Below are 20,805 nucleotides of genomic sequence, written 5' to 3' on the forward strand. Positions count from 1 at the left end.
ACGACTTCGACAACCGCAGAGAGAAAAGCCGAAACCCTCAAAGTCGAACACGCAGCTGAGATGGAAAAGAAGAAGAAAAGGCTTGAGGTCGAAATGGCAAGCATCTTGCAACGCTAGAAAGACTTTGACGAAAAGATGACATTTTACAGCATTCCGTCGAAATCCACGCCGAAGCTGAAAGGTGCGTCGAGGAATTTCTACCACACCTGAACCTGGAGATGAGCAGGAAGAGCTGTACTACTGCGACGCGGAAGGGGAGGAAGACCAGCAAACTTACCAGGGCTCAACATCCTCTGAGGTTCAGGACTTGCAGTGACAAGCTCTCGTCGCTGAACCCCCGGAAGAGGGTGTAGAATCCTATTCATCAAGGCCTTCGCAGCCGGACAACATAGGGATCTACAATCAAGTCATCAAAAGAGCTGCAGACACATATGGATTGCAGCTAGAGGAAGAAAAACCCCAATCTTGCTTCCTTTTGGAGACATCTCAGACTAGAAGCCAGTTCATGCACATGATCCCAAATGTACTGGACCAGGGGAGGAGGCCTTCAAGGAGCCTGGTATGTGTAGAGCAGTAACTCCACGAGTAGATAAGAAATATAAACATTCTTCAAAGGACACCATGTACATTAGGTGATCAGTACCAGCTGACCCGATCATCACATCCATAGCTAGGAAGAGAGCAAATATAATCACAGATTCTGGACTACCACCAGACAAACAGCAGGAGGATGGACTTAATGGTAGAAAGATGGAAAGAAGTGCGGCGATAAAATGGTGCTTCGCCAATTCCAATTCCAATGCGCTCATCAACAGACATGCATACCAGCACTGGGAAGAAGTAAGCGAACTCCTAAAGCACATACCAGAGGAATACCAGAGAATGGCGAGCCACCTGGTAGAAGAAGGAAAAATCATGTCTGAAGTCTGCCCTGGACGCAGCGAAGACATCAAGCAGGCAGATGATGCTTGGGATAACAGAAAGGAGGCATGCCTGGCTAAGGATATCAGGCTTCAAGAATGAAGTTCAGAACAGCATCCTCAACACACCCTTCAATGGTGAACAACTGTTCAGCGCACAAGTTGATGACAAACTGAACCAACTAAAAAACGACCACAAAGGTCAATGGGGGCGCTGCAGTTCAGAGGTATGAGAAGAGGGACACCATCAAGGAGGCCAACAGGTAGGGAGAACCACCAACCTGTGGCACCACACCAAACCTTCCAACAAGGTTATCAAGGAGGTAACCAGGGACAACAGCAGCAACAAAACTGGCAGTACCAACCTAGAGGACAATCTTTGTGAGGGCATGGCCGAGAAAGGTGCAACGGGCAGAGAGGGAGCCAGCCACCCTCATCCAAGTGACTCATCAGCAGAACCAACGCACATCTGGCCAAGTACTCCAGGAGGTGGGTTGAGGGGGAGGACTGCGAAAAAGAGTCAACACAAAGTCTAAAATTGAATCAAGATCTGCAACAGTTCCTGCAACATACAACACCAGTAGGAGGCAGAATAAAACACTTCCTCCAGGAGTGAAGGAAAATAACATTCAATACGGGTATACTGTATAGACCTGGAAAAACCACCTCCAAACAGAAAGCCAAGAGGCAGAGTACACTCAGCAAAGGAACAAACACAGTTGCTGCAGGAAGCACGAGAACTTCTAAGGAAAAAAAATATAGAAATCTATACTACTATTATAAAGCGAGAACTTGGAACCTTTTAGGAGGGTAAACTCAAAGTACACCACCAATCACAACACCCAATACAGCATTGGAAAGGGGAGGTCCAGGAGATGGACATAGGCTATATATATGGACACCATATACATTAAAATGGGGGGGCGCCCTCAGTGGTAAAGTAGTCCCTTGTGGGCGTGTGAAAAGATGTGGGCGTTAATCTGGCAAGATGTGGGCGTGAACATTGTCCACGATGCAAGGATATGTGGGCGTTAACATTGAGAGGGGCAAGATGTGGGCGTTAACATTGTCCACGATGCGAGGAGATGCTGGTAAGCCAAACTGTATTACAACAGGTAAACGAAACAGGATTACAGTGCAGTGCACACTTCACGGTAAAAAACAAAACAGTACAAAACAAAACAGTATTAGAGTGTATGCGAGGAGATGTGGGCGTTAACATTAAGAAGAGCAAGATGTGGGCGTTTACATTGTCCACGATGCGAGGACATGCTACAGCGTAGAGATGCGTTGGCGCAATGGCGTGTGGGCGGGGCGTTACGGAAACGTGCCGTTCGGGGTCCAGACAGGAGCGCTGTAACGAGCAAGGGACCCACACCCGACATCCTCAAGTGCCCAGCTAATGTACTGCCCAGCGCGGGGAGGAGCGGCGGCGCAGGGCCGATACCAGACATGCTGGAGTGCCCAGCGCGTGGAGGAACAGCATGGAGGAGCAGCGATGCTGGTGAGTACTCTAGCAAAGCCTTCCCGGACAACGTCGGGGCTGGCTGCTAGTAGTACCATACAAAGAACGGAATAAGGGGGTCTACAGCACCTACTTCCTTATACCAAAGGTAGACGGAACCTTGAGTCCAATTCTAGACCTAAGATTCTTAACAGATTTATAAAAACTCAAAGGTTCAAAATGACATCACTCCAAGAGGTCATTCCACAGCTACAAGAAGGGGATTACATGGCAACCATCGACTTAAAGGGCGCTTACTTGCACATCCCTATCAACAGCAAACACAAACATCTCCTCAGGTGTATGATCAACAAAACTCACTACCAGTTCAGTGTTGGCATTCGGACTCAAATCTGCACCAATGGTTTTCACAAAATGCCTGGCAGCAGTAGCAGCACACTTAAGGAGGGTGGGAATACATGTATACCCGTACTTCTGTGACTGGTTGGTAAAAGCAAACTCATACAACAAGTGCAAGTTGCACATGGAAGTAGTGATACAAACACTAGCCCAACTGGGGGTTTCAATCCATTGGGAGAAATAATCAATTGAACCTAAACAGGTGAAAATAATCTTAATGGTGGAGATCAACACCATAGAGAGCAAGGCGATCCCAAGTGCAAAGAGAACTTTGACAATATGCAAGGAGACACGTATTTACCGCAGGGGGCAAGCTCTGACAGTGAGGACAGTGAGCAAACTGATGGGAATGATGGCGTCATGCATACATTTGGACCCAAATATCCGCCTACACATGAGACCATTCCAATGTTCTACATCAACAAGCAAGTCAGTGACACTATCTCTGCTAGCACAGGAAATATGGAGATAGGCAATCTTAAGACAAATAGACTTGTAAGCGATACATCTACCAGGGAAGGATAATGTGGAAGCAGACAGGCTCAGCAGACAGACTTCCTCATCACATGAATGGGAAATCAACCAACAAGAAATCCAAAAGGAATTCCACAAATGGGGTACTCTGCAAATAGACCTATTTGCAACACACCAAAATGCCAAAACTTCGCATCCAGGCTACCGTGCAAACAGTCCCTAGGGAATGAGCTATGGACCAGGGCTCCGCATCCTCGGAGGTTCAGGACTTGCAGTGGCAAGCTGGTCAGGGACATTTGCCTATGCTTTTCCACCAAAACCACTGCTACACAAGGTACTAAACAAATGCAGGTTCAGCAACATGACGCTAATTCTGATAACACCTTAGTGGGCCATACCAACAGGGTTCTCACAGATCATGGAGATGGCACAAACGCCTGCACACAGGTTTCCCCCCCAGAAAGGACCTGTTAACAATGCAAAACGGAAGAGTAGTACACCCGTAGCCAGAGAGCCTCAGCCTAGCAGCATGGCTCCTGAGGACCTAGAGTTGGCACACCTCAAACTACCGGCAAGCACAATGGCGGTACTCAGAGAGGCAAGGAGACCTACCACAAGAAGTGCTACGTAGCAAAGTGGAAAAGATTCTCCGAATGGTGCATTAGGGAGAAACTACAAAGGAAGATTACAAGGGAATCAAAAGTACTGAAATACTTAACACATCTACTACAGAATAAACTAAGCTACACCTCCCTAAGGGCCAACTTAGCGGCAATAGTTGCTTACAAAAGAGGAGAAACAGGAAAACGTTCAAGTGGTAAAAAGATTCCTAGAAGGAGCAAAGAGAATGGCACCTCTAAACAGAATGCCAGCACTAGCATGGAACCTCAAAGCAGTGATAACGCAATTGATGAATGCACCATTTAAGCCTGTTCACAATGTTACACTGCACATGCTCACGCTAAAAACAGCCTGCTTAGTAGCTATCGCATCGCTAAGAAAAGTGAGGGAATTACAAGCGCTAACACTTCAAGAACCCCTACCTACAGATACACAATGATAGGATTGCCATGAGAACGGACCCACATTTCATGCCAAAGTGGGGTCACGGTGCCACTTCAATCAGACAATTCAAATTCATTTTTTTTTCCAAAAACCTTCCACAAGCACAGAAAGGGCGTTACACACACTGGACACCAGGAGGGCAGTAATGCACTATATAGAAAGGACAAAATAGTGCAGGAAAACAAAGCAATTCTTTGTATCTTTTGCCAGCAATTTTTTGGGACAACCAGTTACCAAAAATACCATTGCACGGTGGATTGCACAAACCATGCAACTCTGCCACAAACAAGCAGGACAACCATTACAAGGAGCAGCTCAGGCTCACCCGACAAGGAAGAAAGGAGCTACGATTGCGTTTCTAGCTAACACACTAATTCAAGACATTTTCCAAGCTGCAACATAGTCTTCAGTGCACATGTTCACTAAGCACTACTGTGTGGATATCCAAATGAACAAGGAAGTGCAAGTGGGACAGAAGGTCTTACAACACATATTCAGTAACCAGAACTCATCTTCCACCTAACCACCACAATAAGGGCAAACCGCTACAGAGTCTATGCACAGCATAGTGAATCCAGAAAGATTCACGCTGCAAAACGTATAGCTTCTTACCTGTCGGTGTAGTTTTGCAGCTTGAGGACTTTCTGGATTCACTAGCGAACCCACCCTCCTCCGCCAGAAAGATGAGACCGGAGGAAAGGGATTAAACCTGAAGAAAGACTTTACAAGATTAGAGGAGAAACAAAGGTAACACAAGACCACAAAAAAGAATCCGAAGATGGCGACCAAAGGTGGGAGCTTCCGGAGGAAGCAAGTCTACGTCACGAAAGGACACCAGATCGTGGTATGTCGACGCCCACCTGGGCCATGAAAAAACAATAAAAGAAGCAATACTACAATTCCCGACTCAACCATTAGATGGCGGAATAATGCACAGCATAGTGCATGCTGAAAGTCTTCAAGCTGCAAAACTACACCGATGGATAAGAAACTAGACGTTACTGGTGTTCAGTAATGCTGTTTTCTTGTGGGTACGCTTAACTGCAGATACCTCACCACCTTCACATCTCCCTGTTCTGTTGAGTAGCCTCTTTGAACATTTGAAAAGGTCCCAAGTTAGATATCTGCACACTGGCACTGACAATGGTTTTGTGCTTCCCGTTTGAGGGTGCTGAAAGAGTCCAGCAAGTAACTGACGTCTGCAAACAAGGTTAGTACTTACATACAGCTCTGTTTCATCACTTTTGGGTTAGTATGGAATTAGTGCTGATATGCACAGCACCCCTTGCAGTGTGCAGGGGCATCGCTGAAAAACATCTAGAGCAACTCTGATTAGTGGGAACATTCTAAGGTGTGGGATCTATGGTTAGAGAGAGAGTAGCCACTAAAAAACTGTTACTGAAGGTTAGTAACTTGTTCATCTGATCGACTGGCTGGTAAAGATTAGCAGACAACAGCAGTGCCTGGCACGCACTAAACAGGTAGTGTTGCTTCTACACATATTGGGATTTATAGTGAATCTCAAGAAATCACATCTGTCTCCAACAAATACAACCCTTCTTAAGAGCCGTATTGCAATAGTTCCAAATACTCGCTTACATATACACCTGTTACAGGATTCTCTGTCCAGACAAGTTGTTGGAAGTATTTGATGTTGCTAGAGTTCAGCACAAACTAAAATGGTGGAACATCCGCTACTTGATACAGGGCATATTTCTATCAACAGTAAACCGCTCGGGTCCATGAGCATGGACACTTCCCTCACGGGGTGGACAACCTCACTATTCTCAGGCATCCAGACACAACAGGAAATGCACATCCATTCCTTGAAGTTGACAACAGTGCAACGGGCACTCAAAGCTTTTCTACTCTAACTCTCAACAAGGCAGTGCTCTTATCAACAGATGGACACTTGCTTGTGCTTGTTGTCAGCCTTCGCCCAAACAATGTGGTTTTGGGGTATTTGTCATTAAGTTCTCCTCCTAGAGGAACACATTCAGATAGACCGTGATCGTGCGGATCTGCTAAGCAGAATGTAGGAACAAACACTCAATTGGGGATTAATCCTCAAGAACTTCCACAGCGCTTTCAGAGATGGAAAAAAACTCTCTGTGGATCTGCTACCACTGCAAAATAGGCCCAAAGTTCGCCTCCAGGTACCAGCATCACCAGTACTTCATGGAAGAATTGGTTGGGTATATTTGCCAATTCCTTTCGACCAACTATTTTGAGCTTAGCAAGGAAAATAAGACAAACATCTGTGAGGCTCACCCGAATAAGATGCTGCTCCGCCTCAAAACCTTCTGACACAACTTCAAGGGCAAGTAGATCACCCAAATCTCAACATAGTGAATCTGATGATTTGGCAACTGAGGTCTTAGAATGTGGTTACCATCAATTTCCTGAAGAGTATATGCTTATTTTGAAAGAGGTTCATACCAGAAGAGATTTGTATACTGCTATCTCGGGAACGATAAATTTCCTCTGCGGACTTTGGTAACGCTTTTCCATTGTAAGCTATGTATACTAATTCTACTGCTTTAGAATGTACCTTCGGACTCCCACCTCGACGATTGGGATGATTCGAGCATGTGCATCTATGAAAAAAGTACCAATACCGGAGAACGAGAGTTACAGGTAAATTACAATTTTTTATGTGTTATTTAATGCATTTGCAGTATTCAGGCTTAACATACAGCCTTCGACTATATTTGGCAGATGAAGCAGCCTACATGCCGATTCAACAACTCTGTTAAGATTCAATTTTTAAAGCATTATAATATTATGTATAAATATATGCAGAAACATTTCTGTATGTAAATTAACAAGAGATAAATTGTGTTTTTATTCGCCTGAATCTAGTCTTTTGTTACTCACTCTAGCTTTTAGCTTCTACGAGACGGGACCAAGACAATATGCAAGCAGAGTTGAACCGCCTCCAAGCAGAAAATGATGCCTCCAAGGAAGAAGTAAAGGAAGTGTTGCAGGCCTTGGAGGAACTTGCTGTAAATTATGATCAAAAATCTCAGGAAGTAGAAGATAAATCCAAGGAGTATGAGACGCTCAGTGAAGAACTCAGTCAGAAATCGGTCAGTGAGTTATAAGGAAAAAGGAATATGAACCTAAATATGGTTGTCAACTTGACTGACTTTCTTGTTTTGAATATTTATAATTTGTGCTCTCCATTCTGTGGAATATTTTGAAAGATTTCTATATATGTGTATATAATATATAACACATCAATTTCTTTAGGTTATTTTATCTAGTATCGATTCAGAACTGCAGAAACTGAAGGAAATGACCAACCACCAAAAAAAAAGGGCAACAGAAATGATGACATCGTTGTTGAAGGACCTTGCCGAAATTGGAATTGCTGTAGGAAATAATGATGTAAAGGTAAGCCAACACCGTTTAGCTATAAAACAAAACAAAAAAAACACTTTTACAGACCATGTTTACCTACTCTCTTAATGCAGGAGCATACTCCACATGGAAAAATTGTGTAAATCTAGATTAAGTCACATCACCCATGTTTCATAGTGAAAAATTAGATGGGTTCTCATTGATGTGTTTTAATAAAATACAAATAAAAAGGTTAAGTCAATGATATTGGGCGGTACGAGGTACATTCTTCAGCAGACTTCCCCGGTTTGGGTATCGCCACTATAGTGGCCATTCGCTGATCCAGCGGTAACTCGCATATCTGTAAACAGTCGGTATACATGTGTAGCAGGTGTGGGGCAATAGTCCCTGCCGCCTTTTTTTAGAGTTCAACAGGTATGCCGTTGGGTCCTGCCGCCTTGCCTGATTGTAATGACCCAATCGCCACTCGCAGCTCCTCTAACGTGAGGTCTGCCTTAAGCGTGAGAGCTGCTTCCGGGGTGAGCCTGGGCATGTCAATATCTTTTATGTAAGACCGCGCCTCCTCCAATATCATCTCGGAAGACCTGCTGAAAATGTTGCGCTAGTGTGTGTACTATTGTGTGCGGATCTGTTGTGGTTTGCCCCTCCCCCGTCCGAATCCTCACTATCCACTTATTACCTTGTTCCCTTTTGTCTAGCCATGCCAGAAGCTTTCCGGCTTTATCACCGGTTTCATAGATCTTGTGTTGTGTGGCCGTTAGGCGCGACCTGGTCAGGTCTTCAAGATATTTCCTGTGCTGTTGCTGCTTAAGATGCAATTTTTGGGATGTAACCGTCGTTGGGTCGTTGGAGTGTTGGGCCTCAGCGTCATGCAATTCTAACTCTATATCCTGCAATTCCTGCTGCTTCTCCCGTTTGTGCCCTGCAATAGAGACAATGTCCTGCCCTCGGAGGACAGCTTTGTACGCCTCCCACAGGGTAGTCGATGAGTCAACTGACCTAACCTTCTCCTGGAAGTAGTATTTTGTCGCCGTGATAACGGCTTTCTTGATCTTTGGGACCTGTAAGTAGCCAGGATAAATTGGATAAGTAAGTCGCCTAGTCCTGTGATGGTATGTGTACATCAATAGCACCGGGGAGTGGTCAGAGATACCTCTAGGTCTTATCACTATACTGTCAATGGTTCTTAAGCAATCCGCTGAAGCTAGGAAGTACTCTATCCTGGATAAACTGTTGTGTACCCCAGAGTGGAAGGTGAATTGCCGTGTCGTGGGGTGATGCCAGCTCCGCACGTCAGTAAGCCCAAGTGCCTCCAGAAAACCTCCAAAGCGGGGTACGCCAGGTACGGGCGCCTTCGCAGGGTATCGGTCCAAGGTGCCATCTATAGTTGATTAAGGTCCCCGCCAATCAGAAGTTCCCTTTCCGGAAGACCAAGTAAGAACTCACTAAGGGCTGGGAGTGTTACCGCATGCAGTGCGGGGGAATGTAAACGGACCGACACTCCCATTGACCTATTATGGCCGCCATGATCATCCGTTTTTGGGTTATGCACTATCAGTGGGGATTGTTTTTTAACTAAAATACCCACGCCCCTGGAACCAGAAGAGAATTCAGAGTGTACTATTCTTTTAAACCCCCATCTATCCTTCGCCTTGCATGCGATACCAGTAAGGTGCGTTTCCTGCAACAGGGCCACCGTTGGAGAGCACCGCTTTAAACACTGTAGAACCAAGCCCCTCTTTAGTTTGTCGCCCAGACCATGTACGTTTTACGTGAGCATGGACAGGGGAGTCACCTTAGTCGTAGGGTAAGTTTCGGAATCAGGGACAGTTCGATTTTGTGCTGCCATACCTGATGATATATAACAAAAAAGGGTATGGTTCCTAAGCAGTAAGGCTGAGCACTCATTAACCAACAACCACAAATAATGCCAATACTGCTAATTATTTGAAATTATTTATATCCAAAGACGCGTGGACATACCATCAGACCATCTTTAAGCTCATTAGTAGCTTTTATTTGAATATCCCATTTTTTTTTTATTCATCATATACAAAAACCATTTCATACGTATGGTGAATACTTCATATGAACACTACACGCAAAGAAAGAATAAATACATAAATTACACGAACGTTCAACAATTCTCCTCACTCATCACATCACTTATTCAACATCCAATCACTGGACCATTGATGCAGCCTGTAGGCGATTCAGTCACATCCTTTAAGCGGTTGTATCTTAATGTTAGATTCATTCCTAAGCATGTGGCGGAGATCTGGGATATGCTAGATGAGACTAAACCTGATATCAGTCTTTTTAGTGAAACCTGGACTAAATAACGACGTAACGCCAGCACTAGCAATATCCTTACCAGCAGACTACATAGTAGTACCCGTAGATAGATTGGGAAAGAGGGGTGGAGGGCTGGCAAATGCCACGCGCCCCCCTTTCCATATTAAGAGCTTAGATTCTGTCTCTAATACTAACATAGAGCTGCTGATTTTTAAACTGCAGCATGGTCACAGGACTGTATGGGCAGGAGCTTTAGTGTACACCCGCCAGGAGGAAATAAGGAAGATTTCTGCATAGAATTATCTGAAAGGCTAGGAAAGACTTTTACTCGTAGGGGATTTCAATCACCACCTAGAGAAGGCCACAAACGTGGACTCGGCTAGCCTGAGAGCAGCCATGGAATCCCTGGATCTTTTTCCCAGAGTAAAGAGTCCGACCCATTCGGCTGGCCATATTCTGGACAACATCTTCTCTAATATTCCCAAATTATTAGTCGAATCTCCTCAGAAGGTTGGCTGGACGGACCATGCGAGCCTGAAGTTTGCTTGGGCTCATCCTAAAAGTAGGGGAATTTTACAATAAAGAATTTCGCATAAGCTGGGAAAAAGTTACAGCCTCTTCTTTTAGCAAGGTCTATACCCCTCCCTTACTTAAGCTAGCCTAGGATTGTGACCAAGCGTTAGATTTCTTCGAGGCCTCCCTTACAGAGGCTCTCGACTAACCGCGGAAGCTAGTTAAATTACAGACCAGGGCAGCCCCTGCACTTTGGTACTCCGACACTCTTAAGAGAGAAAAAGCCTTGTGCAGAAAAAAAGAAAGGAAATGGAGGAAGTCTAAGTCCGAATTAGACAAGAGAAGTTATCGAGAGGTTCAAAGAATCTATCTTAATAGTTGTAATACAGCCAGAAGAACCTACCTAGGGGCACGTATTGAAGGAGCTAAGGACTCCTCACGTGAGCTCTTTGTTATTCTAAGGGAGTTCACCTATCACCGGGCGAACAACCCATTTTAAACAGCAACGCAGGAGCTATGTAATAACCTTGCGACGCATTTTTTTAAATAAAATTGATCTAATTTACCTTGTCTTTGGCTCTGAAGTGAGAGCTTATGAGGGAGTCTCCTTCCAATTAAGTTCCTGCTCTCCGACTTTAGACCATTTCTCCAGAATTACCAGTGAGCAGGTTGGTGCCCTTTTGGCCCAGGCAAAATCTGTATCGGTCTTAGATCCAGCACCACCAGCAGTTATGTTGGAGTTAGCACCGGTCATTGCTGACTCATTGGTAGAGATATGCACTATCTCACTTGAAACGGCAACTTTCCCACGTACATGGAAGAGAGTCAGTTTGAAACCTTTATTGAAAAAGGCATCAGCAGACCCAAGGGACCCACACAACTATAGGCCAATATCTCTCCTCCTGTGCTGCTCTAAGATTCTGGAAACAATAAATCGACAGTTGGCCTGCTATTTGGAAAAGAATAACATCCTGGATCCGTCTGTCTGGCTTTTGGGCCTCGTATAGTATTGAGACCGCCCTCCTGGAGGTCACAGACTCGCTCAGGATGACACTAGACATGGATTCTCTGGCCATGCTAGTGCTGCTCGATCGGTCAGCAGCCTTTGACCCCATCTCACATACTATCCAGCTATGTAGGCTTAGAGAGGTTGGTGTCAAGAGGATCTGCACTGGACTGGATGCAGAGTTACCTGTCAGATAGAACTCAAGCTGTCCAGATGGACTCATTTGTGTCACCTATCATAGCTGTGGACAAGGGGGTGCCTCAGGGCTCTATTTTGAGCCCAACGTTGTTTAACATCTACTTTGCCCCCTTGGCCATTATCGTCAGAAATTATGGGTTTGAATCCATCTCCTATGCTGACGATACGCAGCTGATAGTACACATTGGGTACAATCCAGCCGAAACGAAGGCCACATTTATTGGCTGCATGACGGCCATCGCCAAATGGATGCGAGACAATTTTCTACAGCTGAACTCTAAGACGGAGATTCTGTAATTTGGGAAGGCAGTAGAATTGTGGAGCACCGACTGGTGACCAACAGAATTAGGGGAACCCCCTGCCCCTAGGGGATGGGCAAAGAACCTAGGGATCAAAATGGACAACAATCTTTTAATGGAAGAGCAGGTCAAAACTTTAGCAGGCACCTGCTATGGGACCTTGAGGTCGCTCAGAAAGATCTTCTTTTGGATCCCTCTGACGGCAAGAAGAACCCTGATCCAGGCCCTTTTGATGAGTCGCCTGGACTATGGCAATGCTTTGCTGGTAGGCGTGAGGGAGGATTTGTTGGTCGAGCTCCAGGTAGGGTAGAATACCGCAGCCCGCCTGGCACTGGATAAACCAGCGCAAACTTCCTCCCTTCCCCTGCTGCGACTTTTGCATTGGCTGCCCATTAGAAAGCGTGCCATTTTTAAACTGCTTTGTATGGTCTTTAAGTCTCTGCATGGGCTGGGTCTGTCGTATTTGGCTAACAAGATTGAACGTTACCAACCAGGAAGACAACTCGGGTCGAGTAACCGCAACCTGCTATGCAGCAGGAGAATCAAGAAGTTCAAAATGGGAGGACATGCCTTTTCCTACCTGGCCCGACACACTGGAATAAGCTTCCTGTGCCTCTTCATTCCTGCACTAATTTTGTTAATTTTAAAAAGCTACTAGAGACCTGGCTTTTTTGAAAATTGACTGCGCACTTCTCCTACAGCTGTTTTTCTCAGGCGCCGAGATATCCCTTGGGGGATGATTCGTGCGCCTTAAAAATGAGTTTAATAATAAAATCAACCACACTTTCAAAAGAAAAACATTAAACATTCATACTTGTGAGTCTGATACCAAACAATATTGCTGTAAATCACAATTTCTTTTGTATCCTATACAGTATTTACACATTTCTGGATTTGATTGTACAATCTCATTTCCAACAATGCAACAAATAAGTAATTTAAAGGCAGTTATTGAAAGCAAATGTTTGGTATTTCCACGGTCTACGCGTTTCAAACCCGCTTTATTCTAGGGTTCTCATCAGGACCAACCTCACTGCAGAAAACAACGAAAAACCAGTCAAAATTCCACCTTAATACCTATTTCTACATCACTGTGCCACCAGTATTACCTCTGTAAAAGCTTTCCTCAATTCCATATACCCACCAGGTTCTAGTTCCTTAACTGGTGAATTGAAGAGTGATTAATCTAATCCAAGCACCAAAAAGGAAAATAAGAAAAAATACAAAATAATAAATAAACAGTATCTGTCCTATCAATAATACTACGGGCTCCCAAAACTATGCCCCACGGTGCTTAATCGGAATCATGAAACCTACTTGGAATTGCTTTAACAAATGGTTTAAAAGTTCCATGTTAGTATATGTTCCCCGCTAGTAGTGTTAATCCTCAGCGTCCTGTCCAAAGAATTTAATAATGCCTGATGTTGGATGTCAGTTTCCCTCAAGCCATCGCTTTTTATCACAAACTTCAAAATAGGTCCTTATCTACGGCGTCGACTTTTTAATTTAATCGTGTGCCTAAATTCCTTGAACGTGTACAACTCTGCGAGCGCTACAAGAAAAACAAGGTAGTCTTGAATTACCGGTATTATCCTATGTTTGCAAAACAATATTAGCGATTGGCGTGGTGTAGAGCCCACGTCATTTACCGAGTTACTCACCGTGCTCAATCTGTGCCTCCCTACTTCCCGGTCCTTGTCCCAATCGGATCAACATGCTTACGGGAATCCGTGCGTCTACGTTAAAGGCAGGGGCCAATCGCCCAATCCGTCCTGGGACTTGTAGTCTTCCTAATACAGAAGTTAGATTGCCTTATTCTCAATTGGAACACGGGGCTACACGGGGCTACGGCTAGTCTATAGCATGATACATATTGTATTGCATCAATTTATAGCATAATGGAACACCGCAGGTATTATGCATAAAAGGCAGTGGATAGACGGTCAACATCTTGGGGCATAGGGGGCTGGGAAGCAAGCTTCAGCCTCCTAGAGTCCATAATTTATGAATTACTGAAAGTTCTTTGAGTATAGGGGGCTGAAAACACCCTTCAGCCTCCTGGGGTTCATAATTTATAAATTTCTGAAAGTTCATTAAGCCCTGAAACTGCTGTGTCGAATCTCACAATCAACAAGGCTTCCCTTTTTGGTAGTTTATTTTCCTGGTCTCCACCACGGGATCCCTTTCCCCTATCTAAATTATTGTTCAGCGGATATCTCCTTCCGTGTGTGATTTTTTTTTTTTTTTTTTATATCCAATGGTTTACTAAAGGTGCAGTCTCAACCTTTTTCGTGATACGAGATTTATGTTGACAGATCCTCTGTCGTATTTCCTGGCTCGTTTTCCAATATATAACGGTCCACACAGGCATGTTATTCCATACACAACCGATTTGGTTTTACAATTTGAAAAAGATTCATGCTTCTAATGGATGCCTTTGTGGGAGAACAAAGCTCCTTCCACTGTGGAATCGCAGCAAGTGCACGTGCCACATTTGTGGTGGCCTGTGACAGGTGCCAGCCCCATTAATTGTCTTAGTGAAGGTTTAGGTTCTTTTTTAGCTGCTGCCCTTACCATATAATTTGATATACTGCTCTCCTTTTTAAATGCAAAGAAAGGGGCAGTTGTAAATTCCTGATCCACATTTTTTAATAAGTGGCAGTTTTGATTAATCACTTTTTTAAGATGGTTAGAATTAGGACAGAACGTGGTGACACATACTTGACGTTGCACTGGCATTTTTTACGTCTTTCCAAGAGAGTCTCTCTCTGGGTTCACCAAGCCCGTTTTATTGTGGTTTTCACCAGTTTCCTTGGGTAACCTTGATCTTTCAATTTGCTTACTAAGTTGTTCGCATGTGATACATATTCATCTTTGTAAGAACAGTTGTGACGGATTCTCAGGAACTGCCCTTACGGGAGGTTTTCTTCTAGACTTCTCGGGTGGTACTAGAAAGTATTTCATCTGTTGATTTTTGGAACAGAGTTGTCGCCAGACCATCTGTATCTGAATACACTTCTACATCTAAAAAGGCTATTCTATGAGCTGATTGGGATATACTAAACTGTATTTCTGATGTTCTGGAATTTAGCCAATTGAAGAAGCAGATGATTTGCTCTTGGCCTCCTGTCCACACCATGAAAATATAGTTAATAAATCGAAGCCAGGTGATGATATGTTTGGAAAATGGGTTGTTATTATGTACAAAAGTATCTTCATACATTGACATAAAAGCACAGCTAGCTCTGGGGCAAAGGGACAGCCCATAGCCACGCCTTTTATCTGGAAAAAGAAATCATTGCCAAAAGAAAAATAATTTTTCTTTAGGGCACGAGGCCAAGTCCACAATAAATTGTGTTGGTACTCTGGTTGGTTTTTCTCTCTTTTCCAAGAAATGGGTCAGCACTGCCACTGTTTCATCTTGGGGAATTTTTGTATATAATGAGGTGACGTCAAGCATCACCAATAGATCTTTGTCTTGTGTAAATGGAACATTCTCCAACTTGTTAATGAAGTCTGTAGTGTCCTGAAGTGATACGACTTCACATAAGGCAGAAACTCTTTCAAAAAGCAGTCCACGGAGGGGAGGAGCCTAGCCAGCAGCCGAGATGGCCGCCTAGCGCATCGGCTCCGTCGACCCGTGTGCCTTCTACAAAGATCCTGCATCGAATCCTGCACCTCCGTGCGCCACACTTACCCAGGGGACGCTCCTACTCCCGCTGCTGCGAGTCCCGGCGAAAGCGGAGTATTTCCGAGGTTGTAGAGCCGCTGTGTCCATCCCGGCCTCTCGAGTGGCCGCAGCAGGGACATCTAGTTGCAGAGGCGGCCGGCGGCGACAGCAACAGCCGCGGCCGCTGAGGAGGGGGAGGTGCCGGTGGACGTTTGCTGCAGACTGGCGCTGGGATTTTCCATCGTAGCTTTTCTCGGATTGGCAGCATAGCGCGCCTAGCCTGCTACATTGTATCGGCTCCAGTATACTGTATCTCGGCCTCGCTGGAAGTGGGCCGGGATTGTTTCTTTGTTGCACTCCTCCGAGGCGGACGCCATTTTCCGCGTCTGCAACCCTGTGCCTGCCGGAGGGATTCCCTGCTCCGCCGGCTTCCTAACGTCAGAAACTTCCCTGTGCCCGGCTGCCTTCGTGTCACGGTGTCAACTGTGCCCTGCAGATATTGCACGGTTTATTGGGGACGGCTCGCTGGCGAGTGAGGCTTGTTTTTCGTGGCGCTCTGCGGCTGGGCGCACAAGATGGTGGCCACAGATGCATCCCCCACTCCGGATCCACCGCTGGGGCTCCGGGATGTCCTGGATGCACTTGAAGGTCTGCGTATGGCCTTTCGCAACTTTGCTACTGACTTGGGGGCCCGGCTCACTGAGGTCCTTCCGGCTGGTCACGGTGGCTTCTCAGCACTGCACACTACGCCACATCCTCCGTTGGTCGATGGTGAAACACCCGGTCTAGAGTGTACGGAGACATCGGATGGGCGCGTCACCGTTTCTGCTGCAGTACTCCTGGACATCGCCTCGGGGGAGTTTGGTGACACTGCACCTCTGCGAGGGCCGGTGCTTCAGTTTCAGACGCCATGCTGCCCTCCTCCTTTGTTCTCTGGAGACGTGCTTCTTGCCATCCTTCGGGACTTGTTGTTGGCGTATCGTCTGACTGCTACGCTGGAACTCTCATCTGGTCTTTCACCCTGTAGTGCTGTTTCTGGACTGGCAGTGAAGATTTCTTGTGCCCCCTACCATCGAGCCCCAAGCCAGTTGGCCTCGCTGCAAGCGCCTCGACTCTCGCGTTGGATTCCACGGGGGCCCTCCCCTTCCATGTTGGCTGCCCTGGAACTGGACTTTGTTGACATCCTGGTTCGAAGGGGACAGGGCTGATGATGCACCCTATTATGCTGCAACTTTCTATGTGTATGGCCGGGACTGGGATTGACACTTGTTGGAGGTACAGGTTGCTTAGGTACTAGGTCGGGACCTGGGGTTGGGCGGCCGTGGGTAAAGTAATTGTTTGCTTTGGTAATATCCTGGGCCCTCCTCCGATCAAACGTGATTTTTTCTTCTTTTTCTTTCTCTTCTTTTTCTGCATTTCGGGTACTCCTTTGGGGCGACAGACACTCTGCTAGGGGGGGGTAGGCCGTAGCCTCTGCATGTGTGTAGGGTGGGGGGTTAATTTTTCGATCGTTTTAATTTCTATGGGCCTCTTTTTCCTTCTTTTCTCTTCTTATTATTTTTGTCCTTTGTTCCTTTCCTCCCTTATTTTCTTTGGTCAAAGGGTGATTTGGGAATTGGTGGGTAGCGATTGGAGGTCACTAGGTGACTGAATTATGTTCTATCCTGAATTAATTGATTACAGTTGACTGTCTTGTGGAAAATGCTTGCTGATTATTCTGAGGTTTCGTTACCCGCTTCTGTCCTCATCGTATTGTTCTGCCTCGGATCCTTCTTGACCTTACCGCTGTGGACTCCTTATAAATAATTTTAAAATTAAACCTCCTTCTTCCTTTTCTACGTTTTCTTGCTTTATCTCTCCTTTTATTTCACTTCTTTTCTTCTCTTCTGCATTTCGGGTTTAAGGGGCGACAGACACTCTGCTGGGGGGGGGTGGCCATAGCCTCTGCATGTGTGTAGGGTGGGGGGTTACATTTTATTTTTGTTAGTTTCTATGGGACCGGTTTTTGCTTCTTTTGTGTTTTCTCTTTCCTCGGTCCGTGTTCAGGCATACTGGGCGAAGGGTGGCGGAGTGGTATGAGGGGGTGGTTGGGATTGCTACCCTGTAACGTGAACATTGTGTGGCCATCCTGCCCGGTCGGGACTGTTTGTTGAGATGTGGATTGTACGGCTCGTAGCTACTGTCATGTCCCACCTGCATGGTCCTTGCTCTTCTTTTATCATTTTACGAGTACGGAACACTATGACCTGACTTTAATAGTTGCATAGAAAAACTTGAAAACTTAACCTTAAACACTCCTGTGTCATGGTCTTGCGGCAATTTCCAGTCTGATTCCTGCTTACTAGCCGATGTGCAGCTGTATTACTATGTCACCGTATTGCATGCCTGGGTGCTCTGAGAGTTCGTGGCCGGCCGGAAGGTTGTAGGCCCGTATTTGTACTGTATTTTGTGCACAATAAAGGTTTTCAAAAATTTAAAAAAAAAAAAAAAAAAAAGCAGTCCACGTATTTTGAGATTGGCTCGAGAAGGGAATCTCACCCGGAGACGATTGGCCTCCATGGTGGTTGTATCACATTTTTATGAATTTTTGGGAGTATATAAAATACTGGAATTCGTGGATGGTTAGTCTGTAAATAGTCATACTCCTTGGGTCCCAAAATACCTTGATCAAAACCTTCCTTTAGAATGGCGAAAAGATGTCCTTTGAGTTTTTTTGTGGGGTCCTTTGCGATTTCTTTATATTAATTCAGATCGTCCAGCTGTTTTAGGACTTCCTTGGTATATTCTGTTGTATCCCAGTCTACAATTGAGCCCCCTTTATCAGCCTGTTTTATAGTCACCTCAGTATCGTTTTTTCAAGCAGTTATTGCTTCTCTATGATCTTTTGTGTTATGTTTTACATAATTCGCTCTTTTTTCCATTTCGGAGATAGCGGCTAACAGTTTTTTAGGTTTCGCCTATTACCATTCGCTTGCGAATGGAATAGGCGAAAATTCATGGGCTCGATCGAATAGTGAAACCACTGCCGTTTCCACTGCGGTTTCTTTACAGTGCATGTGAGGTCACGTGACCACAAAAGCGGGTCACGTGACCACACACGCACGAGCATCTCCCTAATCCGCCTGCCCCCACCAGGCTCTCCCGCCCCCATCCGGCTTCCCTCCGCGCATCTGCCTATCACACTTCTCCCCTCGCACGCATTCCCGCCCCCCCCACCAGGCTCTCCCGCCCCCATCCGGCCCATCTGCCTATCACACTTCTCCCCTCGCACGCATTCCCGCCCCCCCAACCAGGCTCTCCCGCCCCCATCCGGCCATTTGCTTTTTCGAGCCGAGCATGGCGGAATAGTCTTGCTTTCATTTACCAAAAACATACATTGAACTGGTGAGACAGCGTGACTGTAACACGCTGTTAGCACCCGCTGTATAAGGCGAAGTCGCCCATCACTCTTTTTTAAAATATTGACATATGCGAGGCGGAGCTATTTATTGTATAGGAGGCTCGAACCTTCGTTTACATCACCAAAGTCGGCAGCGCTAGCCGTCAGACCATATCCTCTCCATGTCATCAAGGCTGTAATTATAAGATATGTAGCCTGTTATGGCATCCCTGTAAATATTTACACAACTTTATTAAAAAATGTGGACTTGTAGGCTTGTTGTCCTAAAATGGTACGTGAATTCCATGTAAAGCAGCAACTTTATTCAAAGTGAACGGAATGTAATTTCAGCACATGAATGCACATGGACTTCTTGTCCTGTCATCCATCTCTCTTTTATGAAAAGATGTCGTCCAACATGGACTTGTCGGATTTTTGTCCTAAAATGGCACGACTTTGCCGTGTTATGCAGCACAACACCTCTTTGTGTGCGCAAGTCTTCCGGTGATATGTCATCGACGCTGTAATTATATGATATATAGCCTGTTATTTACCAAAACATACATTGAACTGGTGAGACAGCGTGACTGTAACACGCTGTTAGCACCCGCTGTATAAGGCGATGCGACATCACTCTTTTTTGAAATATTGACATATGCGAGGCGGAGCTATTTAATGTATAGGAGGCTCGAACCTTCGTTTACATCACCAAAGTCGGCCGCGCTAGCCGTCAGACCATATCCTCTCCATGTCATCAAGGCTGTAATTATAAGATATGTAGCCTGTTATGGCATCCCTGTAAATATTTACACAACTTTATTAAAAAATGTGGACTTGTAGGCTTGTTGTCCTAAAATGGTACGTGAATTCCATGTAAAGCAGCAACTTTATTCAAAGTGGACGGAATGTAATTTCAGCACATGAATGCGCATGGACTTCTTGTCCTGTCATCCATCTCTCTTTTATGAAAAGATGTCATATTTACACCAAAGATGTCGTCCAACATGGACTTGCCGTATTGTTGTCCTAAAATGGTGCGTGAATTCCAGGTCAAACCGAGCATCTATTTACACGTTGGCATCGCTAGTCACCCATCACTCTTTATGCTAGCGTGATGTAATCGCTAGCGATGTACATGTGAATGCGATGTAGTAGCATGCGTCTGGATAGCATGCGTTGTGAAGCCGGTCGCGATGTAATAGTCGCGTTGCGCTGGCATCATGATGCGGTACATCCGTTGTAACGGTTGTTTCCCATGACTTCCAGCGCATGCTCTGCTCACCCACAGACTGTGCTTTTGCCCATTTCTGGTGAGACAGCGTGACTGTAACACGCTGTTAGCACCCGCTGGCCAGTCCTGCCTTCTGCTGTCATGACAGTTACCGAGTCCATAAACATGCCCGATGTCCCCCACCTCCTGACCGACAAGCAGTCCTGCTTTCTTTCTAAAACCGCATAAAGGCAGTATGCTTTCCCCGCCTGGACCGAGCGTTAGGAATCCATGAAATATGCTGCTGCTTCGGGTGATTCACAAAAGATAACAATTTGTTTGTTTGTGTTGTCCTGCTTTTGTTTGATCTCAAAGATGCGGCTGGTGGGTTTGAAACGGGGTAAATTACCAGAGGCCATGTGAGGTTTGAGCTACCCCGCCCCCTCATCCACCCAACACGACTTTGCCGTGTTATGCAGCACAACACCTCTTTCTGTGTGCAAGGCTTCCGGTGATATGTTGATTTCTGGTGATAAGCAAATGCCCCGC

The 20,805-nt window shown here is 45.5% G+C and overlaps 1 protein-coding gene across 1 annotated transcript in view; it reads left to right on the forward strand.

Annotated features, from left to right (window-relative positions):
• Positions 1–20,805, forward strand: part of KIF5B (kinesin family member 5B) — an 862,770-nt gene that overhangs the window by 422,954 nt on the left and 419,011 nt on the right. Inside the window, exons 14-15 of the mRNA XM_086941550.1 lie at positions 7,206–7,412; positions 7,576–7,719. Coding sequence (XP_086797676.1) covers positions 7,206–7,412; positions 7,576–7,719 — 351 coding nt within the window. The remainder of the gene's footprint in view (positions 1–7,205; positions 7,413–7,575; positions 7,720–20,805) is intronic.

The sequence above is a fragment of the Lissotriton vulgaris genome, chromosome 10, assembly GCF_964263255.1.
Source record: "Lissotriton vulgaris chromosome 10, aLisVul1.2, whole genome shotgun sequence".
In the NCBI taxonomy this organism is placed as follows: Eukaryota; Metazoa; Chordata; class Amphibia; order Caudata; family Salamandridae; genus Lissotriton; species Lissotriton vulgaris.